Source organism: Podarcis bocagei (genome assembly GCF_964188305.1).
Source record: "Podarcis bocagei genome assembly, chromosome: 3".
NCBI classification, from domain to species: domain Eukaryota; kingdom Metazoa; phylum Chordata; class Lepidosauria; order Squamata; family Lacertidae; genus Podarcis; species Podarcis bocagei.
The window spans coordinates 46,347,596-46,373,738 of record NC_138127.1 but is presented as its reverse complement, the minus strand read 5'-3'; the positions used below and the strand labels follow the sequence as shown (position 1 = coordinate 46,373,738).

General features: G+C 44.9%; 1 protein-coding gene across 2 annotated transcripts; it reads left to right on the top strand.

Moving 5' to 3' along the window:
* Nucleotides 1-11,710: 11,710 nt before the first annotated feature.
* On the top strand, nt 11,711-26,091 carry SLC2A12 (solute carrier family 2 member 12). Of its 2 annotated transcripts, none has more exons than XM_081187718.1 (5): nt 11,711-12,075; nt 15,767-17,095; nt 20,942-21,064; nt 22,250-22,382; nt 24,033-26,091. In XM_081187718.1, exons 1-5 carry the CDS (start codon nt 11,976-11,978, stop codon nt 24,130-24,132), a joined length of 1,785 nt encoding a protein of 594 aa, XP_081043844.1. In that variant the 5' UTR covers nt 11,711-11,975; the 3' UTR covers nt 24,133-26,091. The 2 variants fall into 2 exon arrangements, with proteins under 2 accessions (XP_081043844.1, XP_081043843.1); XM_081187717.1 differs by having other exon boundaries at nt 11,844-12,075; nt 24,037-26,091.
* Nucleotides 26,092-26,143: the final 52 nt, after the last annotated feature.

The following is a 26,143-nucleotide window of genomic DNA, read 5'->3' as shown; positions in this document are numbered from 1 at the left end:
GGGCTGAAGCTGGGTTTGGGGGGGCGGGGGGGCGGGGACAGTATTTCATTTTTAAAAATGACACAATACCTATGAACCGTAGTGAACTTTGTGTGTATGCTGCTTCCCAAACAAGCAGTGGGAGCGTATCGGATGCAGAGCAAATGGGAGTGTGTTTGCAGCCTAGATATGACACCAGAAAACCTTTGACTGGTTGCCCTACTTGTTTTTTTGTAATCTCAGTAGCCATCGCATGGGCCCCTGAATGTGATCAGGACTGCAATGCTGAGATAAGGGGGAGGGCTAACCCTTTTCTTCCATGCTGTTTGCCAGTGATAACCACCTGTCTACCGAAGTGGATGCTGGTATTTGCCACATATGGGAAGACTAAGGGGATGGAAAGAATAATGTTATGTACGCAAAGTCCTTTGGACACCTGACATGTGATATAACAGGTGAGCCTGCGTCCCTCAAGAGGATGTTTGGGTTGGAGAGTTGGAACTCTCATCCAGCAACCTCTTGGAGGGCCACAGGTCCTCTGGCCCTGCTATATGATGTTATTTTTGTGGGGATCTACAACTGGGAATGACCACATCCTGTAAACATAGCATAAGCCTTAGATAGACTAGGTGCTGAGGTAGTCACTTTTACAACCACCACCACCCTGAGATTATATATATATATATATATATATATATATATATTATATACACACACACACACACACATACACATACAGAGAGAGAGAGAGAGAGAGAGAGAGAGAGAGAGAGAGAGAGAGAGAGAGAGCTATAGATAGAGAGAGAGCTATAGATAGAGATAGATGATTGATACATACATACATACATACATACATACATACATGCTATGGCTCCCTAATTTCAGGTAGGAAATTTGTTTTAGAAGTCATTGTCAGGACCAGAAATGGTACTGAGGGTATTTTATCAGGCTGAGTGGAATTGAGCACCCAGCATACATGCACAGAGTAATTCATTTTGTAACCACAAAAGCCAATCTTCACATGTCTGGCATCGAAATACAGGATTACTAGGTCAATTTGTATTTCAGAGTTCTGCCAAATATATTTATATTTATTTATGGAAAGCATATTTATCGCACTCTGCAGCTGACAAAAGGCTCGCAGAGCATCTCCCAAAGCATCTTAAGGGCTGTCACATGGAAGAGGGAACAAGCTTGTTTTCTCCTGCTCTGGAGGGTAGGACTCGAACCAATGGGTTCAAGTTACAAGAAAGGAGATTCTGACTAAACATCAGGAAGAACTTTCTGACAGTAAGAGCTGTTCAACAGCGGAATGGACTCCCTTGGAAGGTGGTGGACTCTCCTTCATGGGAGGTTTTTAAGCAGAGATTGGATGGCCATCTGTCATGGATGCTCTAGTTGAAATTTATGCATTGCAGGGAATTGAACTAGATGACTCTTGGGGTCCTTTCAACTCTATGATTCTATATCATTGACAACAGTTCCTGCCTTAGGCTTACAAGGCATGGCACAAAAGGGAAAGAAATTGGGAGGGAGGGAGGGAAAGAAAACAAACCTAGATGCTGCAGGTGTCCAGCTTAGCCAGTCCTTCAGCACTTGGCATCTGTTACAATCCTGTTGGAGTGCAGAGCCATGCAGCCTATGGCATAATTTGCATGGCTGCTTAGCATGAGGTGATAAATAAGTTGCTGTTTTGTTTATTTTTACACTTCAATTTCAGACGGAAGCTGCAACCGTGCAGCTAAATCCAAGAGTGAAGTACCCATGAAGGGACTGTGCTGGTGGCCAATGGCAGGATAACTGCAGGGCCCCGCCTCCTCCTTGTAGGTGCCTGTGGGAGCCAGTTGGTGCTGTTCTGTTGCTTGTCAATTCGGTACCATATATAGTTATGAAGAAGGGGAGAGATTTGCATTGCAAAGTCTGTTTTATTGCTGTAACAACCTCAGGGTTTATGAGACATATTCAGAAGTGCCTTAAGCAGGCATATGTGAAATAGCAAATAGGCCAGTGGTATTTTGAAGACCAATAAATGCGTTGTTGTGTGAGCTATCATGGGCAAGAGAGTCCTTCATCTGCAGACAGAGAACGTGTTAGATGTTTATGAACACAGATTTGAGGAAGCAGAGAGCCCACCGCTACACAAGAAGAGAAAAAGAAAATATCCCCAAAGCTTGGGTACATTAATTATCTAACTCAATCACTAGGCATCAATAAAAATTGTCTCAGGCATGCATCTTCTTTGCAGGCTGGTGCTGATAGGTTTAACCTATTTGAATGGTCTGCATCTTTGCTGTTTTCACTACACAGCTACCCTTCTGGACTGTTAAATTCAAAGGTCAAAGGTGTACACTTAATTTACTAAAGTCAGCTCTGCACCTTATGATTGTAGAGACACTAGTGTTGTGCACCGGCAGTTTCTTCAGCAAAACCTGAAGTGTGGCTAATGCATGCTTGCACTTCTTTAAACTTCCTAATTGGGTTCAGGCTTCTAGGCATATTTATGTCAGTGTTTAAAGAGACAGGTTTCCTCTCAAAATACCAGAATAAAAGCAGTGGGTTTTCTGCAGTAACTGTAACTTGTAGAGATGATGTACATAGCCTGCTGCTTTATAGACGTCAGTTCTGGGATATTGGACGGTACTAATGTTTGTTAACAAGACATTTTGCTCTGTGGGGAGTGCATTGCTCATATGTCTGTTGAATTCTGAACATAGCTAATTGTACTTACGATTCCCTCCCACAGAGAAAAAATCTGAAGCGATGTGACCTGCCTTTTGTTGACTGAGTGCATGTACAGTGTGCATTCTGGGTTTATGATACATTCTCTCCAAAGGATTTTCTTTACTGAACAGTGTGGACTTGCCTGTGCTTCCTCTCTTTGTTTGTATGCATTCACTGCAGCCAGAGCCCTTTCCAGTTCCTTCCTACAGTAGATCGACAACTGCGCATGAATAATATTGATGTCTCAGCTTTTCACCCAACATGGCATGAATGGCTTCCCTCTGAGTTACAGATTATCTGCTGTTGTGTGCAATACTAGTAATAAGGTCACAAACACAATTCTTTTCTTTTGGTGAGCATGAATTCATCAATTTTAAGACAAATGAGCAGTTCCAGTTGCAGCGTAGTAGATAGAAATCCATTCAATGTGACTTGTCCCCAATTTATACAAAGAACACATCCTAATAGCTGTGAAAATTCATTTGAGTCAGACTTTGAGAAGCCATAAAAAACAACAAGACCAGAAAGAAGCAGAATTAAGTTCTTCTTCAACAGCTGCTCCTGATTTATTTTGGGGCCTGTTGACTTGACTGGTAATTTCATCACTCTCCTCATCCACTGCTTAATTTTACCAGGAGAGTGCTGCTGTCAACTCCCACATTCACTTCAGCAGCTGATGCTGGATAGCTGATGGAACCAGAATCTACTGTGTTTAAGTGCAACTTTGGGAAAATCCTAACCCTTGATGATTCCCAGCTGCTTTGACCTGTTCCTAGCTAGCATTGTGTGCATGCAGCGCCGCATTCTGAACTTGGTCATTACTAACTCAGATTGAAGGTAGCGGTAATAGCATATCATAATCAATATTCAGCAGATGACAGGCATGCACAGGACCTGCTCAGCTTTCCTCACAAGTGAAATTTTCTTTTTTCTTTTTTCTTTTTTTAATAACTTTTTATTCAAAATTAAAACAGAACACATTATCCAGAAACATATCATCCTTATTTTCCCCCCCATTTTTTCTCCCTCCCCCTCCTATCCCCCACAGAACCCACCCCCTACCCCCCGACTTCCCTCAGTTCCAGTCTTTGATTTCTCTAAAAATGCTGTTTTCTGCATGTTACACAGTTGTATAGATCCTCAAACTATTTAGCTGATTATTATCAATAACAAGTTTGTGAATGTTTATTCAAAACTAGCCAAGGAGTCCAGTTCACTTTGTTGTGTCTTCAAATACTTTGTAAAGGGTTCCCATTCATCTTTAAAGTCACAGTTATCCTTGTCCCGTAGCTTGTATGTCAGTTTTGCCAGTTCTGCATAATCCATCAATTTTTCTTGCCATGATTCTTTAGCTGGGGTTTCTTCAGTCTTCCATCCTTGTGTTATTAAAACTCTTGCGGCCGTTGTCATTTACATTTTCTTGAATGGTTGTGGGAATAGACCTCTAGTACCCCATTACTGTTGTTTGATGTGAGTATGGCTTCATGCTTTTTGTTGTATTTGCAAGCGAGCTGGTAGAAAAGCATATCCCCATTTCTTTCAATGCAAAAGAGATGGTGCTATTTTATACTGGATGGCAGAATGCTCATCATTATGATTGGCAGATGAGTGTGGAGAGAGGACCTGTATATTGCAGCACCCCTGGTATAGGAGGGGTAGGAAATGAATTTCTGTGTGTGGTGTTATGCATAATGTTTTGCATAAAACCCAACCTCAAGGAAATAGGGAGACACTTTTTGGGGGGGCAGGGACATAAGAATGCCACATTCTATTTCAGCAAACTAAGGAAGAGGAAGGAGCAGAGCTGTTGCATCAGATACTTTGGGATGTTCCAAGTGGGTGCAGAATTCTTGTCCATCTTGCGAAAATGTGCCATCTTTGGTCCAAACTCTTAGATCTTCATTGCTTCACTATCTGGGGATTAGTTGCTCGAGCCTCCTTCCTTCACACACTGTCAGTCAACACATGGTCAGAGAGACTTTAGTTCTGCAGTACTGGTGATCAGATATGTGCTGATCTTGAGCTGCTCTTCGGCAGCGGCAGGGAGCGTGGGCTGGCTGCATGTTATTCCTTTTAGTTCCAAGGAAGTGAAGCACCTTGGTTTTTGATGTGCGTCTTTGTCCAGTTTTGTTTTGAAGTGTTGAAATACCAAGCTTCTTGGATAAGTTTAATATTGCCTCTTTTTGCTGCTTCCCCCGTAGCAGTGTTCTTTCTCTAAAGCCAAACATTTGTTTCTCACTCGCACTGTTTACAATGGATTCTTACTGCACAGAGGTCATTAAAGACTAATATACTTAGAGGACACAATATTGTAGAAATGATGTAAAGGCTGTTTTTAAAGTAAGTACATACATGGAGTACATTACATTAACTGACATTACTGTGAACTGCCCTGAGACCTCTGGGTATAGAGTGGTATATAAATTCAATAAATAAATTGACACATGCATCATGTGAACATACCTAAGATCCCTGTCGATAAGGTCTGGGGCATTGGCATTCAGTGTAAGGGACACTGAGCATGTTCTGTGTTCCCATGTTTCTGTGACTGTAAGTGAAAGGCATCAGTCACAACTGTGGAGGAGTGATGGAAATTTGAACCTGGATCTGTGTGTGTGTGTGCACATACTAGGGGCTGTGCTATTGGTCACCCCAACACCCCCTACCACCCCCTGTTAACTCCCTAGAGCTTCTCCACCCCACCCCATGTAACTACTAAGCTTGCTTTTTACCTTCCCAGGCCCTTTTCTGGGAGCCACGTCTGGTCTTCTCTTCTGCAGCCCTCTTTGAACCCGTCTACACCTTCATGCCTAGCTCCCCACCTCCTTGCCCTCCTTCCATGCAACCCTCCTTGCACACAAACCACCCACATGATAACCTTGGGCAGCTGCCTTCTCTTACACACTGCAACTACCAAGTACCCTTTTCACCTTCCGCCCAATTATGAAGCCACCATCCCCGGCTTTCGGGGTCAACCCCATTCCCACACCTCCCCTTCTTGCTCCCATGCTGTCAGGGAACTGCCATCGGAGGAACAGGTGGTGGAGGGGCTCAGGGAGGTAGACAGAGACTCAACAGCTGAAGCAGGAACCAGCAGGGGGAGGAGTGGCTCTCTGAGGGAATGCGAGCAGGTATCAGTGGGGAGGTATCTGAAGCTCCCATAGGGAGACCCACGCCTCGCCGGAAACTGTCACGCCGTGAGTCCAGAAGGCGGGTTTCCGTTAAGGAGCTCTTATGCTGGAAACGATTCCGAAAACAACCACTGTCGGAATCTACGAGTGACTAGGGCAGACATGTTTGAGGAGCTCTGTCACACACAGAGGTTTGTGGAGTTGCACAAACTCTGAGGGACCACGATTTTACGCACAAGCAGCTAATCATCCCATCACAGCATTCCGACAGTCTCTGTACGCTGCCTGTGCAGGAGAAGGCATCATGAGCGACCCAGCCGGAACCGAAGGAGCAGGGGTTGGAGCTGGTCCAAGCTTGGAAGAAAGGTACCGAGCGTTGGAAATCCAATTGGCGCTGCAGACGGCTAGGCTTGAGGAGAGAAGGGCTCAGGATGCAGACAAGAAGGGGAGAGCCACCCAGTTCACCAGAAAGGTACCAGGATTGGTGCAGAAATTTGGGGGGGACCCCAAGGACTACCATGCCTTTAGAACAGAGATGCAATATGCCCTCAATGTGCAGTTTGATGAATTCCCTGACGAGGAATCGCGAGTGGCTTTTGTGATTGGGCATCTTGAAAAAGGGGCGAGGGACTGGGTTAGACCCCTGATGGCAACGCATAATGACATCCTAAAGGACACCATGAAGTTCTTTCGTGCAATGGATCTCATGTTTTCCAGCGATATTGAGGAGGGAGTGGTGCGCAGACAGTTAATGGCTTGCAAGCAGGGAAGCCGATCTGTCCGTGAGTACTGGACTGAGTTCACCATGCTGGTTCACAGATTGGGGTGGGATTTATCAGCGGCACCCATTCAGATGCTATTTGAAGAAGGTCTTTCTTCGGCTGTGAAAGACGAACTGTCCCGGAGCCCCAGAGCGGTTTCTATGGATCAGCTGACCAAATCTGCGCTGACCATAGGCGCGCGCCAGGAGGCGAGAGCCTTGGAGAGGCGGGAAGGTAAGGGGGAACGTTGGAAGGAGTTCCGCATTCCAGACATTCCTGAGCCAGCTTTCCCGCCGGCAGAGCCGATGGAAATCGGAACAGCGCGCGCGCGCGCAGTTTCAAAGCCCAGTGAAGGGGGTAGGAAGGAGGGAAAAGGCGCCCGGAAATGCTATCTCTGCCAACAGCCAGGTCACTTTGCCAGAGTCTGCCCCCAGAGGAAGGAATGGCAAGGGATGGTGGGAGCTGTTGAGGGAGGAGTGGAAGAGATATCGGAGCAAGTAAAAGCCAACGCCTGGCTGCCACCGTCGGGGCACAGCAGCCAGGCCAAAGAGCAGTGAAAGTGCCCACGCCAGAACCTCCCAAACCTGCCCTAGTGATAGAAGTGTCACTAGAGTTGCAAAACGGATACCCTCTGAAGATTAAGGCGCTGTTGGACTCAGGCAGCTCCTGCAATTTCATGAGCAAAGAGTTTGCAGCTGAACACCAGATACAGACGATCCCTTTAAGCAACCCCCTACAGGTGACCACGATCGATGGCAGGGAGCTGTTGGGAGGGGAAGTCAGCTTGCAGACCGTCCCAATGATAATGAAGGTGGCAAGGCACACAGAACTGATAGCGTTTAATGTGGCCACCTTGGGAGGGGCTCCCATTATTTTGGGGATGAGCTGGCTGGCGTTACATGATCCACTGGTGGGCTGGCATCAGAGAGTGGTTTCCTTTGGTTCCGCACATTGCTTAGAACACTGCAGGGAGGGAAAGGGTTCAGCAGGAGCCCAAGCTACCCTAGCAGGGACAGAAGTAACGGAGAAGGTGAAGGTACCACGACAATACGCAGATCTCAGTGATGTGTTCAGCGAAAGGGAAGCTGACCAACTACCCCCGCATAGACCCTTCGATTGTCAAATCAATTTACTGCCTGGGGCGCAGCTCCCCGCAGGCAAGTTGTATGCCATGTCAGACAGAGAAATGCAGGAGTTACGAGAGCTCATTGACAAGAACCTGAAGAGGGGTTTCATCAGAGAGTCAAGAGCGGTGGGAGGTAGTCCAGTGTTTTTTGTGGATAAGAAAAACACGGACAAGCCGAGACTTGTGTGTGACTTTCGGGCCTTAAACGCAGTGTCAGAACCATTGGCCTTTCCCATGCCTAGAATAGATGACATTTTGAACAGGGTGCGGAAGGGAAAGATTTTTACCAAGCTGGACCTAAGGAGGGCGTACAATCTGATACGTATAAGGAAAGGGGATGAATGGAAAACCACCATGTTCACCCCTTTGGGGGCATTTGAATATCTCGTTATGCCATTTGGATTACAAGCAGGCTCAGCGTGCTTTCAATCGCTGATGAACCACGTACTAGGGCCTTTGCTTTACAAGAATTGTGTGGCCTTCCTGGATGACGTGTTGGTGTATTCTGAGAATGAGGAGCAGCATGTGAGAGACGTCAGAGAAGTGTTGCGCAGGCTGCTAGCCAACCGGCTGTGGGTGAAACTGGAGAAGTGTCAGTTTCGTACCAAGGAGGTGGAGTTCCTGGGGTACCGCCTGTCAGACAAGGGATTGGCTATGGATCCCGGCAAGGTCCAGGCAGTGCTGGAATGGAAAACACCCAAAACAAAGAAGGATGTGCAGAGGTTCCTAGGGTTTGGGAACTTTTACCGTAAGTTCATCCGAAACTTTGCCCACCTGACGGCGCCCATAACGGACTGTCTCAGCAGTAAGAAGAAATTTGTTTGGACTGAGGAGGCGGAGCGAGCTTTTGAGGAGCTAAAAAGGGCCTTCGCCTCTGAAGAACAACTTCTGCATGTGGATTTACAAAAAAAGATGAGAGTCGAAACAGACGCATCAGACAGAGCCATAGGGGCGGTGCTTCTTCTGCAGCCAGGGAAGGAGGAGTCAGAGTGGAGACCGTGTGCTTTTTTTCGCGAAAGCTGAACAAATCCGAGAGGAACTACACGGTGTACGATCGAGAACTTCTTGCTATTCATGAGGCTTTTTGGAGATGGAGGCACCTGCTAATTGGCGCACAACATAAGGTGCAAGTGTGCACTGACCACAAGAACCTAGAGTATTGGAGAACGGCACGAGTGCTCAACCAACGGCAGTTGAGATGGGCCCAGGAGTTCTCCAGATTTAACTTTGAGATTTGTTATGTGCCAGGCCCAGAGAACGTTAGGGCGGACGCTCTCTCACGTAAACCTGAATATTTGGAGGGGGAGGGAGCACCCGAAGAGAGACATGTCATTCCAGAGGACCGCTGGGTGTGTGGGGCAGCATTGGTGGGGCAAAGAGAACTGGTAGAGGGAACGGAGAACGATGAATACGCACAGGACAAACTCAGGGGACTCAGGAGGGAGGGAGATAAACCCGGAGGTTTTGAGGAGAGAAACGGGGCGTTGTACTACAAGGGAGCGTTATATATACCTGAAGGAGAGTTGAGGGGGAAGGTACTCAAGCAGCTGCACGATAGCCCCACAGCGGGGCATTTTGGGCAACACAGAACCATGTGGCTGGTGACCAGGGAATTTTGGTGGCCTAAGGTCAGGGAAGACGTGCGGGAGTATGTGAGGAGTTGTGACCAATGCCAGCGCGCCAAAGGGGAAAGGCGGGCGCCGGCAGGGTTGTTAGAACCGCTACCCACACCAGAAAGACCATGGGAAGCAGTGGCCATAGATTTCATGACTGATCTGCCAAGGTCCAGAGGGAAAACAGCCATCATGGTTGTGGTAGACCTGTTAACCAAAATGGCACACTTTATAGCCTGCTCACATGCGGTCACGGCAGAAGAAACAGCTAAATTGTTTGTAGAAAATGTGTTTAGGTTGCATGGCGCCCCCTTGAGGGTGGTTTCAGACCGAGGGAAACAATTTACTTCCAGGTTCTGGAGGAAGCTCATGAGCTTACTGCATGTAGAGGTTAATTTCTCGACTGCCCGGCATCCTGAAACCAATGGGCAGGCGGAAAGAGCCAATGGCATCCTCCAGCAATATTTGAGGTGTTATGTTAATGACAGAGAGAATGATTGGGTGGAGAAGTTGGCATTGGCGGAATTTGCCTACAACAATGCGGAGAACGTGTCCACGGGGATGAGCCCCTTTTTGGCTAATTACGGGTGCCATCCCAGGGCTTTCCCAGGGGGGGAAGGGGAGAGATGGAGCGTTCCAGCTGCCGAACAGTTCGTAGAAGAAATGGAAGCGATCCATCGCCAGCTCCAACTTAACTTAGACAGGGCCAAGGAGGAATATAAGAGGCAGGCAGACAAACACAGGAGAGAAGGTGAAACCATTAGGGTGGGGGACCAAGTGTGGCTGTCAACCCAAGGGTTACCCTTCAAAGGGGGTTGTAAGAAGTTAAGACCCAAAAGATTGGGTCCATTTGAAATCACACAACAGGTCAATCCAGTGGCTTTCAGACTCCGGTTACCGAACCACATGAAGCTGCACCCAGTTTTCCACAGGTCATTGCTGTCACTGTATAAAGGGGACAGAGAAGGGAGGGTCACTCGGGGACCAGCAATGGAGGAAAGGGAACAAAGCTACCATGTAGCGGAGATCCTCGATTCCAGGTGGAAGGGAGATCAAGTAGAGTATTTGGTAATGTGGGAAGGGGAACCGGAGTCGGAAAACACCTGGGTCAGGGCAGAGGATGTCAATGACGAGGTTTTAATAGAAACTTTTCATCAGAGGTTCCCACGTAAACCTCAGCCTGTAGCGAGGTTCCGGAGGGAATACTTTGCCACCACCGACGAAGAAGAGGAGTTGGAGGGGTTCACAGATTCCGAGGAGGAGGAGGATTCAGCGAGCCAGGACGGCGATCGATGGAGGGAATTGTTCGAGACGTCTGAAGATGAAGAAGATTCTTTTCGGGGTTTTACCTCCTCACCTCCCAGAGGAGAGGAAACGGGAGGGGGTGAGGGGGGCCCTGGAGGGGAGGTGGATGTCAGGGAACTGCCATCGGAGGAACAGGTGGTGGAGGGGCTCAGGGAGGTAGACAGAGACTCAACAGCTGAAGCAGGAACCAGCAGGGGGAGGAGTGGCTCTCTGAGGGAATGCGAGCAGGTGGGAGGGCTCAGAGACACTTCCAGCGAGAACAGTGGGGAGGTATCTGAAGCTCCCATAGGGAGACCCACGCCTCGCCGGAAACTGTCACGCCGTGAGTCCAGAAGGCGGGTTTCCGTTAAGGAGCTCTTATGCTGGAAACGATTCCGAAAACAACCACTGTCGGAATCTACGAGTGACTAGGGCAGACATGTTTGAGGAGCTCTGTCACACACAGAGGTTTGTGGAGTTGCACAAACTCTGAGGGACCACGATTTTACGCACAAGCAGCTAATCATCCCATCACACATGCCATGGCCACTGCTGTTGTGAGGTGATGAGCAGCCACATTAGGGCTTTCCACACATGGATCTCCTTCCACAGAAAGGCTTGCCTGGCTACAACTTGGCCATCTTTTTGCGGCAGACATTTATTTTTTTGAAGCTTTTGAGCTTCTCCAGTCTATGAGTATACCTATTTTCCTCTCTCAGGTGGCGGTTCTGTTTTCTCTTTATTGTGGCACAGATGATGATTATTGTTATTGTTATTGTTGTTATTAAAACCTAATTCGTATGCTGAAAGTGATCATTTTTCTTACTTTATTTCTTAATTGCTCATAATGGCACAGTAATGAATACCATCTGTTGTGTGCTTGCTCAGTGCACCACTTCTTGCTGACACAGCAGCCTCTTTTAACTCTTTCTTTTTCTTTTTCACAGATTCAAAAAAAAGGAGAAGGGAGAATATGCAGCTTGGAGGAGCGGAAAGCTGTAAGCAAAACCTCTGAAACTCCTGTTGAGCTCTCTGCGCAACCCTCTAAGGTCTCCAGCTATTTGTTCAAAGGCAAAAACAATACCTCTGAGCAAAAGCCCTCCCACTTGCTCATGATAGGCTTACCCAAAATAGCAACAGCCTGTGTCACCAAAAAGGGCAAAACCTGCTGGAAGAGAAAGAAAAAGTTGCTCCCAGATCCCTCAGTAACTTCCAGATTTCACTTTGCTCCTGTCCCACACTGCCATGGACAGAAGAGCCAGAGGCACCAGATTTGACAGCAAGGGTGAAACGCTCTCGCTGTAGAGCCTCTCGTCATCGCTGGGAAGTAACCAAGTTGGCGAGCTGTTTTTCTACAGCCATGGTACCTGCGCAGGACACAGAGGACCTCAGCCAGCAATGTCAGAATATAGGAGAGGAATGCAGCAAATGCAGCCTGCACAAGCTTCCTGCTCAAACAGGTACAGCCACATAGTCTGAGTGACAATTGTGCCTACAGGGCAACAGATGGTGATAGAATGTGACTAAGTCCCAGCAACAATAAACACAAGAGCCAAAGGGACAATCTTTTCTTTCTTTCTTTCTTTCTTTCTTTCTTTCTTTCTTTCTTTCTTTCTTTCTTTCTTTCTTTCTTTCTTTCTTTCTAAAATAATCCTTCAGTCTTTAGGCTTTCTAATTACAGTGGTACCTCGGGTTAAGAATTTAATTCGTTCTGGAGGTCCGTTCTTGACCTGAAACTGTTCTTAACCTGAGGTACCACTTTAGCTAATGGGGCCTCCCGCTACCCGCACGCCGCCGCTGTGCAATTTCTGTTCTCATCATGAGGTAAAGTTTTCAACCTGAGGTACTACTTCTGGATTAGCGGAGTCTGTAACCTGAAGTGTCTAACCCAAGGTGTCTGTAACCTGAGGTACCACTGTATTGATATACAAGGAAGAGCTATTTTTGAACTAACAGTTTTATAATATGTTAGATATTCATCACATTTATACCTCTGCTTTCAGGGAACTAGGGGAAGTAAACACACAGGACCCCAGTAATCTCATTTATTTTCTCAGCATCACTGAGGTGTACTTAAGAGATGGTGGCTAGTTGGGACTTAGAAAAGCCTTTTGGCTTCTGGCTTTTCTTATGGGGCTTGCAATTTTTATTTGTTTATTTATAAATTTCTATACCCTGATTTTGCAGCTCCGTCGCATTAATCATTGGAGCACCACTGTTGCCTATGATGGCTGCTGGCTGGTTGGGTTGTGCTGTGAAAACAAGTCTATAGACCAACGTTTCCCAAACTCCAGCTGTTTTTGGACAACAGCTCCCATCATCCCTAGCTAGCATGACCAGTGGTCAGGGATGATGGGAACTGTAGTCCAACAGCTACAGACCCAGGTTTGGGAAACCCTGCTCTAGACTTTATAGAATATGCTTCTCTTCCATGTTTCACCAGTGATTTTGGCTTTGGTTTCTAAGCACACCAAGAGCAGTGTGGCTATTTCTAGATTTTTTATTTATTTATTTTTTTTTAAAAGAACCTCAGTGTCAGTGTTACTTCAGTTTGTTTATCCCACATGTTGTTCATTCTTGGTCTTTCACTGACTTCCAAGCTTTTGAGTTCCAAAAGTAACACAAAACAGCTACATGGGGTAAATATATTCCCACAGAATGTACTGGTGCTGAATAAGGAAAAGATTATACTTTAATCCACTGATCTTGGGGCCTTTTCATTTGACAACTGAAAGTGAATTTTAAGCGTTAAACTTTTTCAGTGTCTGCTCAAGCTTCTGTGTGTTTCTTATACATACAGAAAGTAGTTTTAAAACAAAATTAGCCGTGGATTTATAAAGTGCACTCTCTTAAAAGACATTTTACAATGCACACAATTGCTAATAGGAACATGGCTGAATGGCAGTCAGCCTGTAAAATACTTTATACAGTAAGAACACTGGGTGCTGCCTTTCACCAAGTCAGACAATTGGTACATCAGGTTCAGTACTGTCTATGTTGACTGGTAGTGACACCAGGATTTCAGACATGGGTCTTTTCCTGTTTCCGACCTGGAAATGCAAGGTATCTGCTCTGGGATCTACTGCATGAAATACATGTGTTCTCTGGCTGAGTTACAGCCCTTTACCTGAAGGAGACCTATGTTACTTTGAACAAATCCATTGTGGTTGGAATAGAATAGAGCAAAAACACGGCTCGCTGACTAACTTGAACACGGAACAGCAACGCTCCCAGTCTGTTGCGGCTCCTACTTGTCAGTTATAATTCTTGTAGGGGTTTATGCATCAAGATGCATTTTAATTATAACATTGTGGTTTTGTAAGGAGGAATCTTGAGAGTTTTAATGTTCCATTGAAAAGCTCAGGTGTGATATTTTGTATGATGGCTAGCAGAGGTTTAGGTTTGTTGCATTAAGGTAAGTCCTTTACTTGTTTTTAAAAATGAGTTGTTTCATTATAATTAGCGATTATGTGTATATTATCAGAATAAGTTCTTTGCTGTTTGGCTTTGCTTTTTAGTTTCAGCTATTTACTTATTTTTATCCTGCATTTTATTCTGTGAACTGCCCTGGGATCTTATAATGAAGGGTGGTCTATAAATCTAATAAATAAATAGGTTACTGTTAAATTGCTTTCTCTTCCCTTCTCCTTTTCACTACCACTTTGAGGCTTTGCCTCTTTCTTTTATCTTTTCTGCTTTCTTGTGATTGGTGCTGCCCCCACCCCCACCCCCTTCCCCTTTCCCAACTTCTGACCCACTGATTCAAATGCAGCCCATCTGCCACAAGAAACAGCCCACCAGATATTCGGTAAATCTCTTCTTGTTGCCTGTCTAAGATTGCCAAAACAAGGAGTGTAAGGAGGTTGTCAGGCCACAATGCACTGTTGTACACCTGATAGGCGACAATGTGTCTGCAGGGTCCCCCTTTGTGAGGTTGGGATCCGGGCAGGGCGACATGAGAAAGATGCAACAACCATGTGCCCTTTGGTCCAAGGCCCTTGGGGAGGGGGAGGCTGTGATCAAAGGGCGCACGGCGTCCTTCTCATGCCACCCTCCTCAAGCCGCTTTGTGAGGCTAGGATTTGATCAGATCCCAACCTCGCAAAGTGGTGCAGGGCTGGCTCAAAGAGGGGGATATGAGCATCTCTCCCCAGAAAATGCTCCTGAGGCAATTGCCCCAGCATCTCCACCCCCACCCCCGTTATCCCATCTAGTAGTCAGCCTACATTCCACGACCACAGCATGCTCAGTTCTCACAGCAACACCCCCCCCTTCCCCAGAGGATTTTCCCTGAAGCTTTATATATAAAGTTATACACTTCTGCAAACCTTGCCCCCCCAGTCTGTCAGTAGTCTTCTTATTGTATGCGTCTGGTGCCTTTTTGGCTGTGTTAGTTATGGCACTCACAGCCTGAATGTTGCAAACAGAGGGAGTGCTGTTTAATTAACCTGTGGAATTATCCAGCCCAAGACACGACCATGGCAACCAACAGGATTTAGGCACGTGATTCAGAACTATTAATCATAATAACTGAACTAAACCTGGCTTTTAGGAAGAAACAACATGAGATCCATGATTTTTCAGAGCCACCTGATTTGAAACTGAATGTAGTTCTAAATGGGCCATGCTATGGCCCACAATGCATTTTTAATTTTATTTATTTATTTATTATTTAAGCATTTATATCTTGCCTTCTTCAGTTTGGCCTCAAGCCTGGTTTACAATAAAAATTAAAACACATGTGTGCAAAGTACAAAAACAAAACCATAAAAGCAGTAATTAAAAAACCATTGAGAAAACGAACTGGCCGAGCTGATCTTAAAATTACAGTATGAGTGCAAATTTAAGTAAGTCAAGGATTTCATGATCAGATGGGCACAGAACACGGGAAATAACTACAAAAGCAAGCGTGCGAATATTTAGGGACACTCAGACATATACCCTCTTTTTAAAATATGAAGCTTAAGTAGTTATTATTAGTAAACTATACAATTCTAATAACTGGAAGTATCAGAAACAAAGATCTGGACTGTTGTTTTTTCATCATCTTCAATGGAAATTTCATCTCTGTTGGCTTAAGAATCTTGGGCAAAGATATACTTTCTGAAAATACTAAACTAAAACTGAATATTTCTATAACCTTTATTTCCAGGATTCGGAATGCTCACTCTTCTATCATCTGGCATTGCTGCTATCAGTGGCCTTCTGATGGGTTATGAATTTGGAGTTATCTCTGGAGCTCTTCTTCAGCTAACTAGCATCCTAGTCCTTTCATGCCGGCAACAGGAGATAGTTGTAAGTGCTCTTCTCATTGGTGCCTTTCTTGCTTCGTTGACTGGTGGGATCCTGATCGACAAATATGGGAGGCGAGTTGCCATTATGCTGGCATCTGGGTTACTTGTACTGGGAAGTCTAGTGCTGATACTCTTCGCCTCATACGGACTCCTCATAATAGGGCGGATTGTGATAGGGGTTTCCATTTCACTCTCCTCAACTGCAACTTGTGTGTATATCGCAGAGATTGCCCCGCAGCACAGAAGAGGCTTGCTTGTGTCTTTGAATGAACTCATGATTGTAGTGGGCATACTTTTTGCCTATGTTTCAAATTATGCCTTTGCCAGTGTTTCCCATGGCTGGAAGTACATGTTTGGCCTGGTCATTCCACTGGGGATTCTACAAGCCATTGCTTTGTATTTCCTTCTGCCAAGTCCTCGTTTTCTCGTTATGAAAGGCTTTGACGAAGCTGCCAGCCAAGTGCTTGGAAAACTCAGGACAACCACAGACACCACCAAAGAACTTGCTATGATCAAATCTTCCTTGAAAGATGAGCACCAGTACCGTTTCTGGGATCTGTTCCATTCAAAAGACAATATGAGGACTCGGATGCTGATCGGAATCACTCTAGTGTTTTTTGTACAAACAACAGGACAGCCTAACATCTTGTTTTATGCCTCCACTGTTTTGAAAGCAGTTGGGTTTCAGAGCAATCAGGCAGCTAGTTTGGCCTCTACTGGTGTTGGAGTGGTCAAAGTGGTCAGTACAATCCCAGCCACCCTTTTCGTCGACCAAATAGGAAGCAAGACGTTTCTTATCATTGGCTCATCCCTCATGTCTGTGTCATTGTTCACCATGGGATTGATCACGCTTAATATACATGTGAATGCCACTGCTGTCTGTAGAAACCAGTCCTGGGAAGATGCCACATTCCACGGAGTGGGACAATTGACCTCCACAAATGAAACTCTTGAGGAGCAATTTGCTAGCCTGGCTTCGTCCAGCACAGTTTCACAATGGAAGGCTGACATTTCTAATACAGAAAGGTGGAACAAGACCTTGTCAGTGGGGGGCAGAGCCCCCGACACAAGCCACACAGAGTCTCAGGTAGCAGCAGAAGCAATGGAAGTTCGATCAGCTCTGAAATGGCTCTCTCTGGCCTCCTTGCTTGTTTACATTGCTGCTTTCTCCATAGGACTTGGACCAAGTAAGTGTTTTTCAATTTATTAATTGCAAGTTGTTTTGACTGATAAGTAAGAAGAGACCACAGTGTCTATGGGCAGGAGTGGCTTGCTGGGTGGGACATGGGCTCTGTTAGACAGGCTCATCCACATGTCTCCTTGTCATACCACTTTCCCCTGGGAAAACCCACTCTTTACTGCTGAATTGGAGCAAATGTCATTTGGGTTTACAGCAGATTGAGGTTTGCTCCCATTCAGTGGTAGAGAGCAGGTTTTAATGGGGGGAAATGGCAGGGCAAACGGGATGGAACAAGCAGAAAACCTCTCAGACCAAGGTTTCCTAGGCACAGGGCAAGTGGAAGTGTGGGCGAGCCCACCCTGCTAGCTTCCTGGCAGATGAGTTGCTCTTGCTTACTGGGAGGGAGAGGGGAAAGGGCCAGCATGGTACAAGCACAGCAGAGGAGCAAATCAGTCAAGCCCCTTCTGTGTATGGGATTTTCGTCTCAAGCATCTGTGTGATGCCTGAAGTTTAAGAAATAAAGATGCCTATTCTGAGCTTTACTTTTCAGTGCCTTGTAGGCACAAGCTTTGGGTTTGCTTGGACAATCCTATATTTATTTATTGGTTACTTCAGGTGAGAAGGCAGAGAAAATATGTCCCTGTGAGTATCAGCTCTCCCAAATATCAGATTTCCCTCAGGGCTTGTATCTCTGTTGAGAAAACTCATCAAATCATTCAGACAGCCCAATCATATGCATGTATAAATAGAAGTTCCACAGGACTGTGCATAAGCCACACTGGGCTTCTTCCTAACATCATCTAAGTCATCAGCTGTAACTTCTGAGTCCCTTCTTCACAGAGCAGGGTTTTTTGCATTCATTACTCCATCTGTTGCTTTTGCCTTTGGAAGTGTGCTGTATGTATTTAGCCAGGCATAGGCAAACTCGGCCCTCCAGATGTTTGGATTTGATATCCCGCTTTATCACTACCCGAAGGAGTCTCCAAGCAACTAACATTCTCCTTTCCCTTCCTCCCCCACAACAAACACTCTGTGAGGTGAGTGGGGCTGAGAGACTTCAGAGAAGTGTGACTGGCCCAAGGTCACCCAGCAGCTGCGGGTGGAGGAGCGGGGACACGAACCCAGTTCCCCAGATTACGAGTCCACCACTCTTAACCACTATACCACACTGGCTTTGGGACTACAACTCCCATCCTCCCTGACCACCTGTTAGCTAGGGATGATGGGAGTTGTAGTCCCAAAACATCTGGAGGGCCGAGTTTGCCTATGCCTGTGTTTGGCTCTCTTTTCTCCACCCCTATTGCTTGGGGAATAATCCCTTTTACTTGGCATTCCTCAGCTTGCACCACTTCTTAATCATGCATTTCTTTCAGAGGCTTTCATATCCCATGCCTCATTCATTTCTAAGCTGTAAATCTGTCTGATCTCCCCCCCCCAATGCGTACCTTTGTAACCCAATAAACCATTTCAAGTACTTTGAACTCTACTTTTTAAAGAAACACACACACACACACACACACACACACACACACACACACACACACTTTCCTTTAATAGTCTTTAAGCTGCTAGACAGAGAAGAAGAAAAGTCAGAAAACCAAGTTAATTCTTTGCTATATTGTTTAGATTACAGCCACATAGCTGCACCTGTTACAGTGGCAAGGGTTAAGGTCAAAAAGGAAAGTTCTTAAATGAATTTCTCAGGTATATGTGCTCAGGAGAAAACAGTATGTATTGTCCCTTATCTGCAAACATGCATAACTCAGTGCAGTTAATGGAGCTGGGAAGTCTGGAGTCTTTAGCTCTGGCTCAGTGCCTGTTTCAGAGGTAGTCCTCTCCTCCAAGGTCAGAAGCACACTCTGCATAGGCCTGTTGGGAATATAGCTTGGATGCCCACAATAAGAAGCCAGAGGGTTTCACATAAGAGCTGAAACAGAGCAAGTTTTGTTCATCAGACCAAAGACTCTAAGCTACTTTATTTTCATATCATCAGCCACAACGAAAGCCTTCCATAACTCGCCTCCCAAAGAGGTTATTTCCTGCATTCCATCCACATTTAATCTGCCAGAGTACTATTATGACAACTGTACAGTTTAACCCTTAAACCCAAACTTATCAATCATTATCAGCGAGGAACTTCAACAAAATATTGGAATGTTGTCCGTAAAAGGCAGTGGGTGCATCAGTCTAATCCTATTCTGAAATGTAGCTTCTTCAATGAATGGGCATGGGAAGCCAAGCACTGTGCCAGATAGAGTGCTTCAGATTCTTCAGTGGAGAAAAGATAGATGGAGATTTTGAGATTTTCAGCTGCCAATTTAAAAAGCTGCCATCTGGGTACTGGTATTGCCCAAGTGGAAATATCCCTTTGGGTTCTTGCTGCTTCCTGGCAGAAGGAAAATAGTTTTATAACAATGCAAGGAGATGCTGAAACAGAAGAACTGAAACTTTGGGATTATGTTATCTGAAAGACTGCTGCCTCTTTTACAAACCTGGCTGTCATTTATAGATCAGCTTCAGGGGCCTCTACACAGGTCCACCATTGGTTCATCTGATGTGTTGTTCTAGGAAGCAGGCCTGATCAGTGGCAGCCCCATATCTTTGGAATGGTCTCCCAGAGAAGCGGGGAGGTGGTGGATAGCTCAGTTGGTAGAGCATGAGACTCAATCTCAGGGTTGTGGGTTTGAGCCCCATGTGGGGCAAATGATTTTGGGGTTGCAGGACTAGATGACCTTATGAGTCCCTTCCAACTCTACAGTTCTACAATGCTAAGTACATATCCCCACTTTGGCCAGACATATGAAACATTTGTATTTCAAACCGCATTTTCACAAAACAGTTATGGTGGGCTTTTAAATTGATGCTGTTTTTCCGTTGTGAAGTTGGATTGCGGTAGAGTAATAAAAAAAATAATAAAAATGTTTTCATTCTGCTTTGCTCCTTCCTTGGGAGGGCTTTGCCATCAAAGACAGCATACACATGTCTTAAGTATATTTCCCAGCTACCTGAGGCCTTTTAATTAGAGACACTAGAAATGGAAGCTGTGGTTGCTTTCCGATTTGTTTATTGAGCATCTCTCCTATTTGCATGAAATCTGCATGGAGATTATACTTCTCTGGCTGTTTATTGAGCAGTGATTTGTGATGAGGTTATACAACAGCAGGTAAAATGACTGTTCTCCCACTCTTCCCAGTACATTTTGCCATCACTTTCCTTACCGCAAAAAGTCCAGTTTGGAAGAGCACCAAATCTGCCATAATTGTGCAACTATAGTTTGCCACTTGTATCCCACCCAGAACATATTGACAGTCTGGAAGCACCTGTGACCCTTGGAATGTAAATAATGTGTTCTTCCCATGACTTAGAATCACAGAATTGTAGAGTTGGAAGGGACTCTGAGGATAATCTAGTCCAAACCTTTGCAGTGCAGGAATACGCAGCTGTCCCATATGGGGATTGAACCTGCAGCCTTGACGTTATCAGCACCACGCTCTAACCAACTGAGCTATCCAGACTTCTCCATCCATGGTCACATGCTGCCCCCTGGCCCAATACTTTTGAGGTGGTTTTACTTTAGTATGCTGAACTAGGTGCAGCAAGAAGCTCAGTACAGTACTGGGGAGAGACAAACAGGAGTGTAGGCCTGATTCTGTATTGTGTGCCCTACAGCTTATATCAAGGAATACCCAAAACTCCCACTGGCTTTGCTGCTTCTGGCACCTGTGCCCCCCCCCCACCGTTGCCCAATTTAGTGGAACGAGGGAGCATAGGATCAGGACAGAGGTTTGTGAAGGTAGACTAGATGGCCCTTAAATAACACCGCACACTGTTACATTTGTATTTTTAATTTCAGTGTCCTGGCTGGTACTGAGTGAAATATTTCCTGGTGGGATCAGAGGAAGAGCGATGGCTCTAACCTCCAGCATGAACTGGGGTGTTAATCTTCTAATCTCCTCAACCTTTTTGACTACAACAGGTAAGGCTGGTATGGGTAAGGGTGAGCGTAATGGGTCACCACAACTTAAAATGCAGCATTAAGAAGAGTGTTTAAATCACAAGAATAAGGTTGGCTTCAAATTTTGCATGTGTGTAAGACCAGGGGTTGTGCAAGTTTGCCCAATATACACGCAAAGTATATTTTCCCTAATATAATGTGTTTTTATATCTTATTTTCACATACATGCATTTAAAGGCACATTTTATGCATACATTACTTGGCTGGAGAACTGCACTGCAACATTTAGAAATTTTGTAGAATGGCAGTTTTTCCTGGTTCGCTTATTATTTCAGAAAGCATGAATTAGGTAGATTCACCTTCGATACAAACTGAATCTAGTTTCTCCCCCATGCCTGGTTATGCTTTAGCTGACTATACTTACATAAATAAATAATAGTAATATTTATACCCCACACATCTGGCTGTGTTTTCCCAGCCACTCTGGGTGGCTCCCAACAGATAAAACATCAATAAAACATCAAACATTAAAAGCTGCCCTAAACAGGGTTGCCTTCAGATGTCTTCTAAAAGTCATATCTGAAATGTTCTTTTAAAATCTCCTCACAAACCATTGATAAATATTTCAACTCTCCCCTGAAGACTATTTTACAAAATGGCACCCCATTTTCACTGTCCGGGTGCAACTGTGAACCTAGTTCTGTTAATGTTGAAGGAAGCAATAGGTTTGGCTCCTTCCTGACCTCTAATCCCTTGCTTGCTTCCTTCAACCACCACTATAACATTGCTGCTTCTGCACTCAGTGAACCAACATTTCTTAGCTGACAATTTTCCTGAGGGAAAACTGTTGGGAGAATTTCAAAATCCCACCCTTTGGCCCATTTCTCTAAGGTTGTTGTGACTCAACCCTTGCATGAGAGACAACGCATTCATGCACACAGCATGTCTGGGAAACAAAACTCATTTAATGAATGATTTTGTTGCTGCTGCTATTTATTCCTGTACCTGTGACATTTTGGGAGGACAGACGGGACTGAGCAATGGGTGATGGCCCCTGTCCTTTCTGGCCATTGCCCATAATAGGCTGGAGCTGATGTTCAGCAACATCTGGAAAGACATAGATTACCCCCCCCCCGCTCTGCTGACCTGGACTGAGAACAAGGTTCCTAAAATAACTAATTATTTATTTTTTAAAAAAATTCTTAGATCTCATTGGTTTACCATGGGTCTATTTTGTTTATGCCATGATGAGCCTGGCAGCATTGGCGTTTGTCGTCTTCTTCATCCCCGAGACAAAAGGATGTTCCCTAGAGCAGATATCTATGAAACTGGCAAAACAGTAAGTATGGAAGTTACGGTGTTTTTAACAGAATTCTAGTAAATGGCAGTGTGAAAAACAGCACATCCTTCCTCATGAGGTTACAAATGCTCTTGGAAGTAAAAGCTGCCATCTAGTGGGCTTGTATTGTGTCACACTTGGCAGCAGCTGAAGAAGAAGAAGAAGAGTTTGGATTTGATATCCCGCTTTATCACTGCCCTAAGGAGTCTCAAAGCGGCTAACATTCTCCTTTCCCTTCCTCCCCCACAACAAACACTCTGTGAGGTGAGTGGGGCTGAGAGACTTCAGAGAAGTGTGACTGGTCCAAGGTCACCCAGCAGCTGCATGTGGAGGAGCGGAGACGCGAACCCAGTTCCCCAGATTACGAATCTGCTGCTCTTAACCACTACACCACACTGGCTGAAGGGAACCCAGAGCTCACTAACACCATTCCCGATGGTTTGTTTTCTGTGTGGGCTCAGTACCTATATGCAAGCTTTCCATAGAGCAGGGCAGTCTATACTGTGGCTTCATTATTAATAAATCCTACATGGAGAGGCCACACTGAGCCCAATTCTGTGAGCTTTAACAAAGCCAGGTAAGGTATTGTTACATAGCCGGGGGGGCAGCTGCCCCCCTCATCAATAAAAATAAATAAAAATGCATAGCAAACTGAGGTTCTGCCCCTCCTGACAAAAATCCTGGCTACGTCCATGGCCTTTGAAGATCTTTGTGAATCAATGTGTTGTTTTAATAGCAGAATTCACACCTCAGCTAATGCTGATATATAGTATTTTTTATTCCTAACTCACTTGTAAGGTCAGCCAGGTAATATATCCATAGTAATTTTATAGCTGGGGTGGGAAGTTAGCATTGAAAAACACTCTTGCAGCCTTGTTTCTTTTACATTTTTTTTTACATAAAAATACTATTATTTGTCTAAATTCCCTGTTCAGAATGCAGTGGTACCTCTGGTTACAGATGCTTCAGGTTACAGGCTCCGCTAACCCAGAAATAGTACCTCGGGTTAAGAACTTTGCTTCAGGATGAGAACAGAAATCGCACAGTGGCGGCACGGCAGCAGCAGCAGGAGGCCCCATTAGCTAAAGTGGTACCTCAGGTTAAGAACAGTTTCGGGTTAAGAACGGACCTCCGGAACAAATTAAGTTCTTAACTTGAGGTACCACTGTAGGAGTTTGAGAAATTGCCTTTAAAAATATTTTCACCTGCTCTTTGTAAATGGTATCTGTCTCTTCATCAGTGTGTTCTTTGCAAAAACTAGGAGAAATCCAAATTCTGTAAAATTTGGAACAATGCATATAAATTGATGTTATGGATGGAAAGAAAATGCGGATTTGTACTATTTGCATGATTTATACACTTCAAAACAAGCTTCGCGTTTCATCTTTTAACAAGCAGTTGTCCGTCACATGATGGTTGTCAGACCATATCTGATGACAAGTGTGAAGTTGACTAAATTCCATTTAATGTTAAAACTTTTTTAAAAATGCAAACTAAAAAATCTAAACCACACTGGTCTAAGGTGGCAAAGACCCATGCCAACCACAACTCAATTAGCTCCAAAAGCACAACTGCCAATGTTGCCTGTAAGGGATAGAAATTCTTATAGTAAAAATATATTGCCTTGATCCCACCTCCCTTTTCTTCCAGAAAGTATGCAACAAGTACTCAATGCTGGAGGGGCCGACGCCAGGATCAACTGATGCCTATAGAACTTCCCAGCAAACAGACCCATGAACAATTCTACTAAGGCAGGATGGTGCACAAAACCCACATCAATATATTTTTTAAAGGTTGACAAAATGGTAGAATACTCAGAAATGCTGGCAGTACTTCCATATGCATATTCTTCTACTACAAATAAGCTTTTCTGTATTTTTTGGTTCAATGGACTCTGTAAAAGGTTTTTCACGATGTAACGCACAAATCTCTCAAATATCACATTATGCTAGGTGAACGGGATATACCAGAGAGAATCTTCCACCAGTGGTTTAGAGCTTGTGGATCTGACCAAAATGTGGGTATTTGTTGTTGTTATTATTATGGGATGGGTTGTTTTTATTGTTTTTTTATGCTACAACTCACCCAGGAACCTTATGATGAAGGATAGGCAAGAATAGTAATGATCATGATAGTAATATACCAGGCATGGGCAAACTCAGCCCTCCAGATGTTTTGAGACTACAATTCCCATCATCCCTGACCACTGGTCCTGCTAGCTAGGGATCATGGGAGTTGTAGGCCAAAAACATCCGGAGGGCCGAGGCAGCCTGGTTTAGCATAATGACCAAACTAAAGCACAGCAGCCAAACCATGGTTTAGTGTTAAATGAATGAGCCTGCTCGACCACTTCTCTCTCCTCCAGCACATCAGTGAAGCGGGAAGCATCTGCTTTCTAGTTTGAACGCACCACAAACTAACCAGTGTGGCCCTGTTAGGTTGCAACAGGAAACTCTGATTAGTTTAAAGGAGAAAGCAGAAGTTTCCATAGCGCAGGAGGGGAGGAAATGCATAAGCACTAAAGTAGGAGGTCCTCAACAGGCCTTTCTGCTGTTTCTTGAAAGACTATGCACACTTGAATTTTAGCAAATCTCAGGCATAGGGGGTTACAGCAGGAATGGCTAGCCTGTGGCCTTGCAGCTCCCACCATCCCTGACCATTGGGCAATTCTGCCTGGGGCTTATGGAAGTGATGAATCCAAAATGATCTGGAAGGTCACAGATTACTTACCCCTGGGCTACAACTTCTCTAGCAAATATCAAGAATGATAAAGTATACTTCCATGATGGCATAGGCAGATCACTCTTAATTATTTGTGATTACTCATAAAAGCATTATAGTTTAACAACTACTGTTGTGTTCAATGACTGCTGCGTCAACCATTAAGATGTATTTTCAAACTATTTTAAAAACTTCAGTAGGGAAGCAACATCTATGGCCTAGCAGCCTTGAAAGACCTGATCCCCTTCTATCTTAAGTAGGAAGTAGCCAAAACAGATAGAACTGCAGTATTGTAGAGTGCAGGAATATTTTGTCCATGACCCTGAGATTAAGAGTCTCATGCTGTACTGACTGAGCTATCACAGCTGTCCAAGTGTACTTGAAACACTACATGTATAGCAGATATACAACATGGCTCAGTAAAATGTATGAATCAGCCTGTAATTGATTGCTGTTGCTCACCATCCTTGTAACCCCACCAGTCTGCTAGTCCATGAAAGTTAATACGGTAAGCATAATTTGATTCAGAAGCATCTTCACCTGCCACATGTGGGTTCTTTGAAACAAGAATACATTTTAAAAAACGCAAGAAAGACCCTCTATTTTCATGACAAGTTTGGTTTCCCAGTGTTTTGTTTTCTTAACAGTTGTGTGCAGAAAAGGGTGACAGGAACTAATGTGGCTGGCTTGTAATGCCTTGGTTATTCAGTTGTCTTGAAAACGCAGTGACAGAATACCTCCAGCCTTCCTCCTAAGGTTGGAGCAGATGAGAGGGTGGCAAGCACTCTATTCTACAGCTCCTCAACTCGCCTCCCAAGCAGGCTGCTCATAGGCAGAAACGTTCTTTTTATAAATTTTGGTACTTTTATTTAAGTCTGATTAGCAAAACACATACCGTAAGGCTGCAAGTTGCACTCGCTTTGCTTATGAGATTGCAACTTTACATGGGGGTGGGGGGACTAAATAAATGGAAAGCCTGGAAAACCCACCATTCTCTGCTCTCCATTTATCTGGGCTTTCCTTGCTTAAGGAAGGGAGCA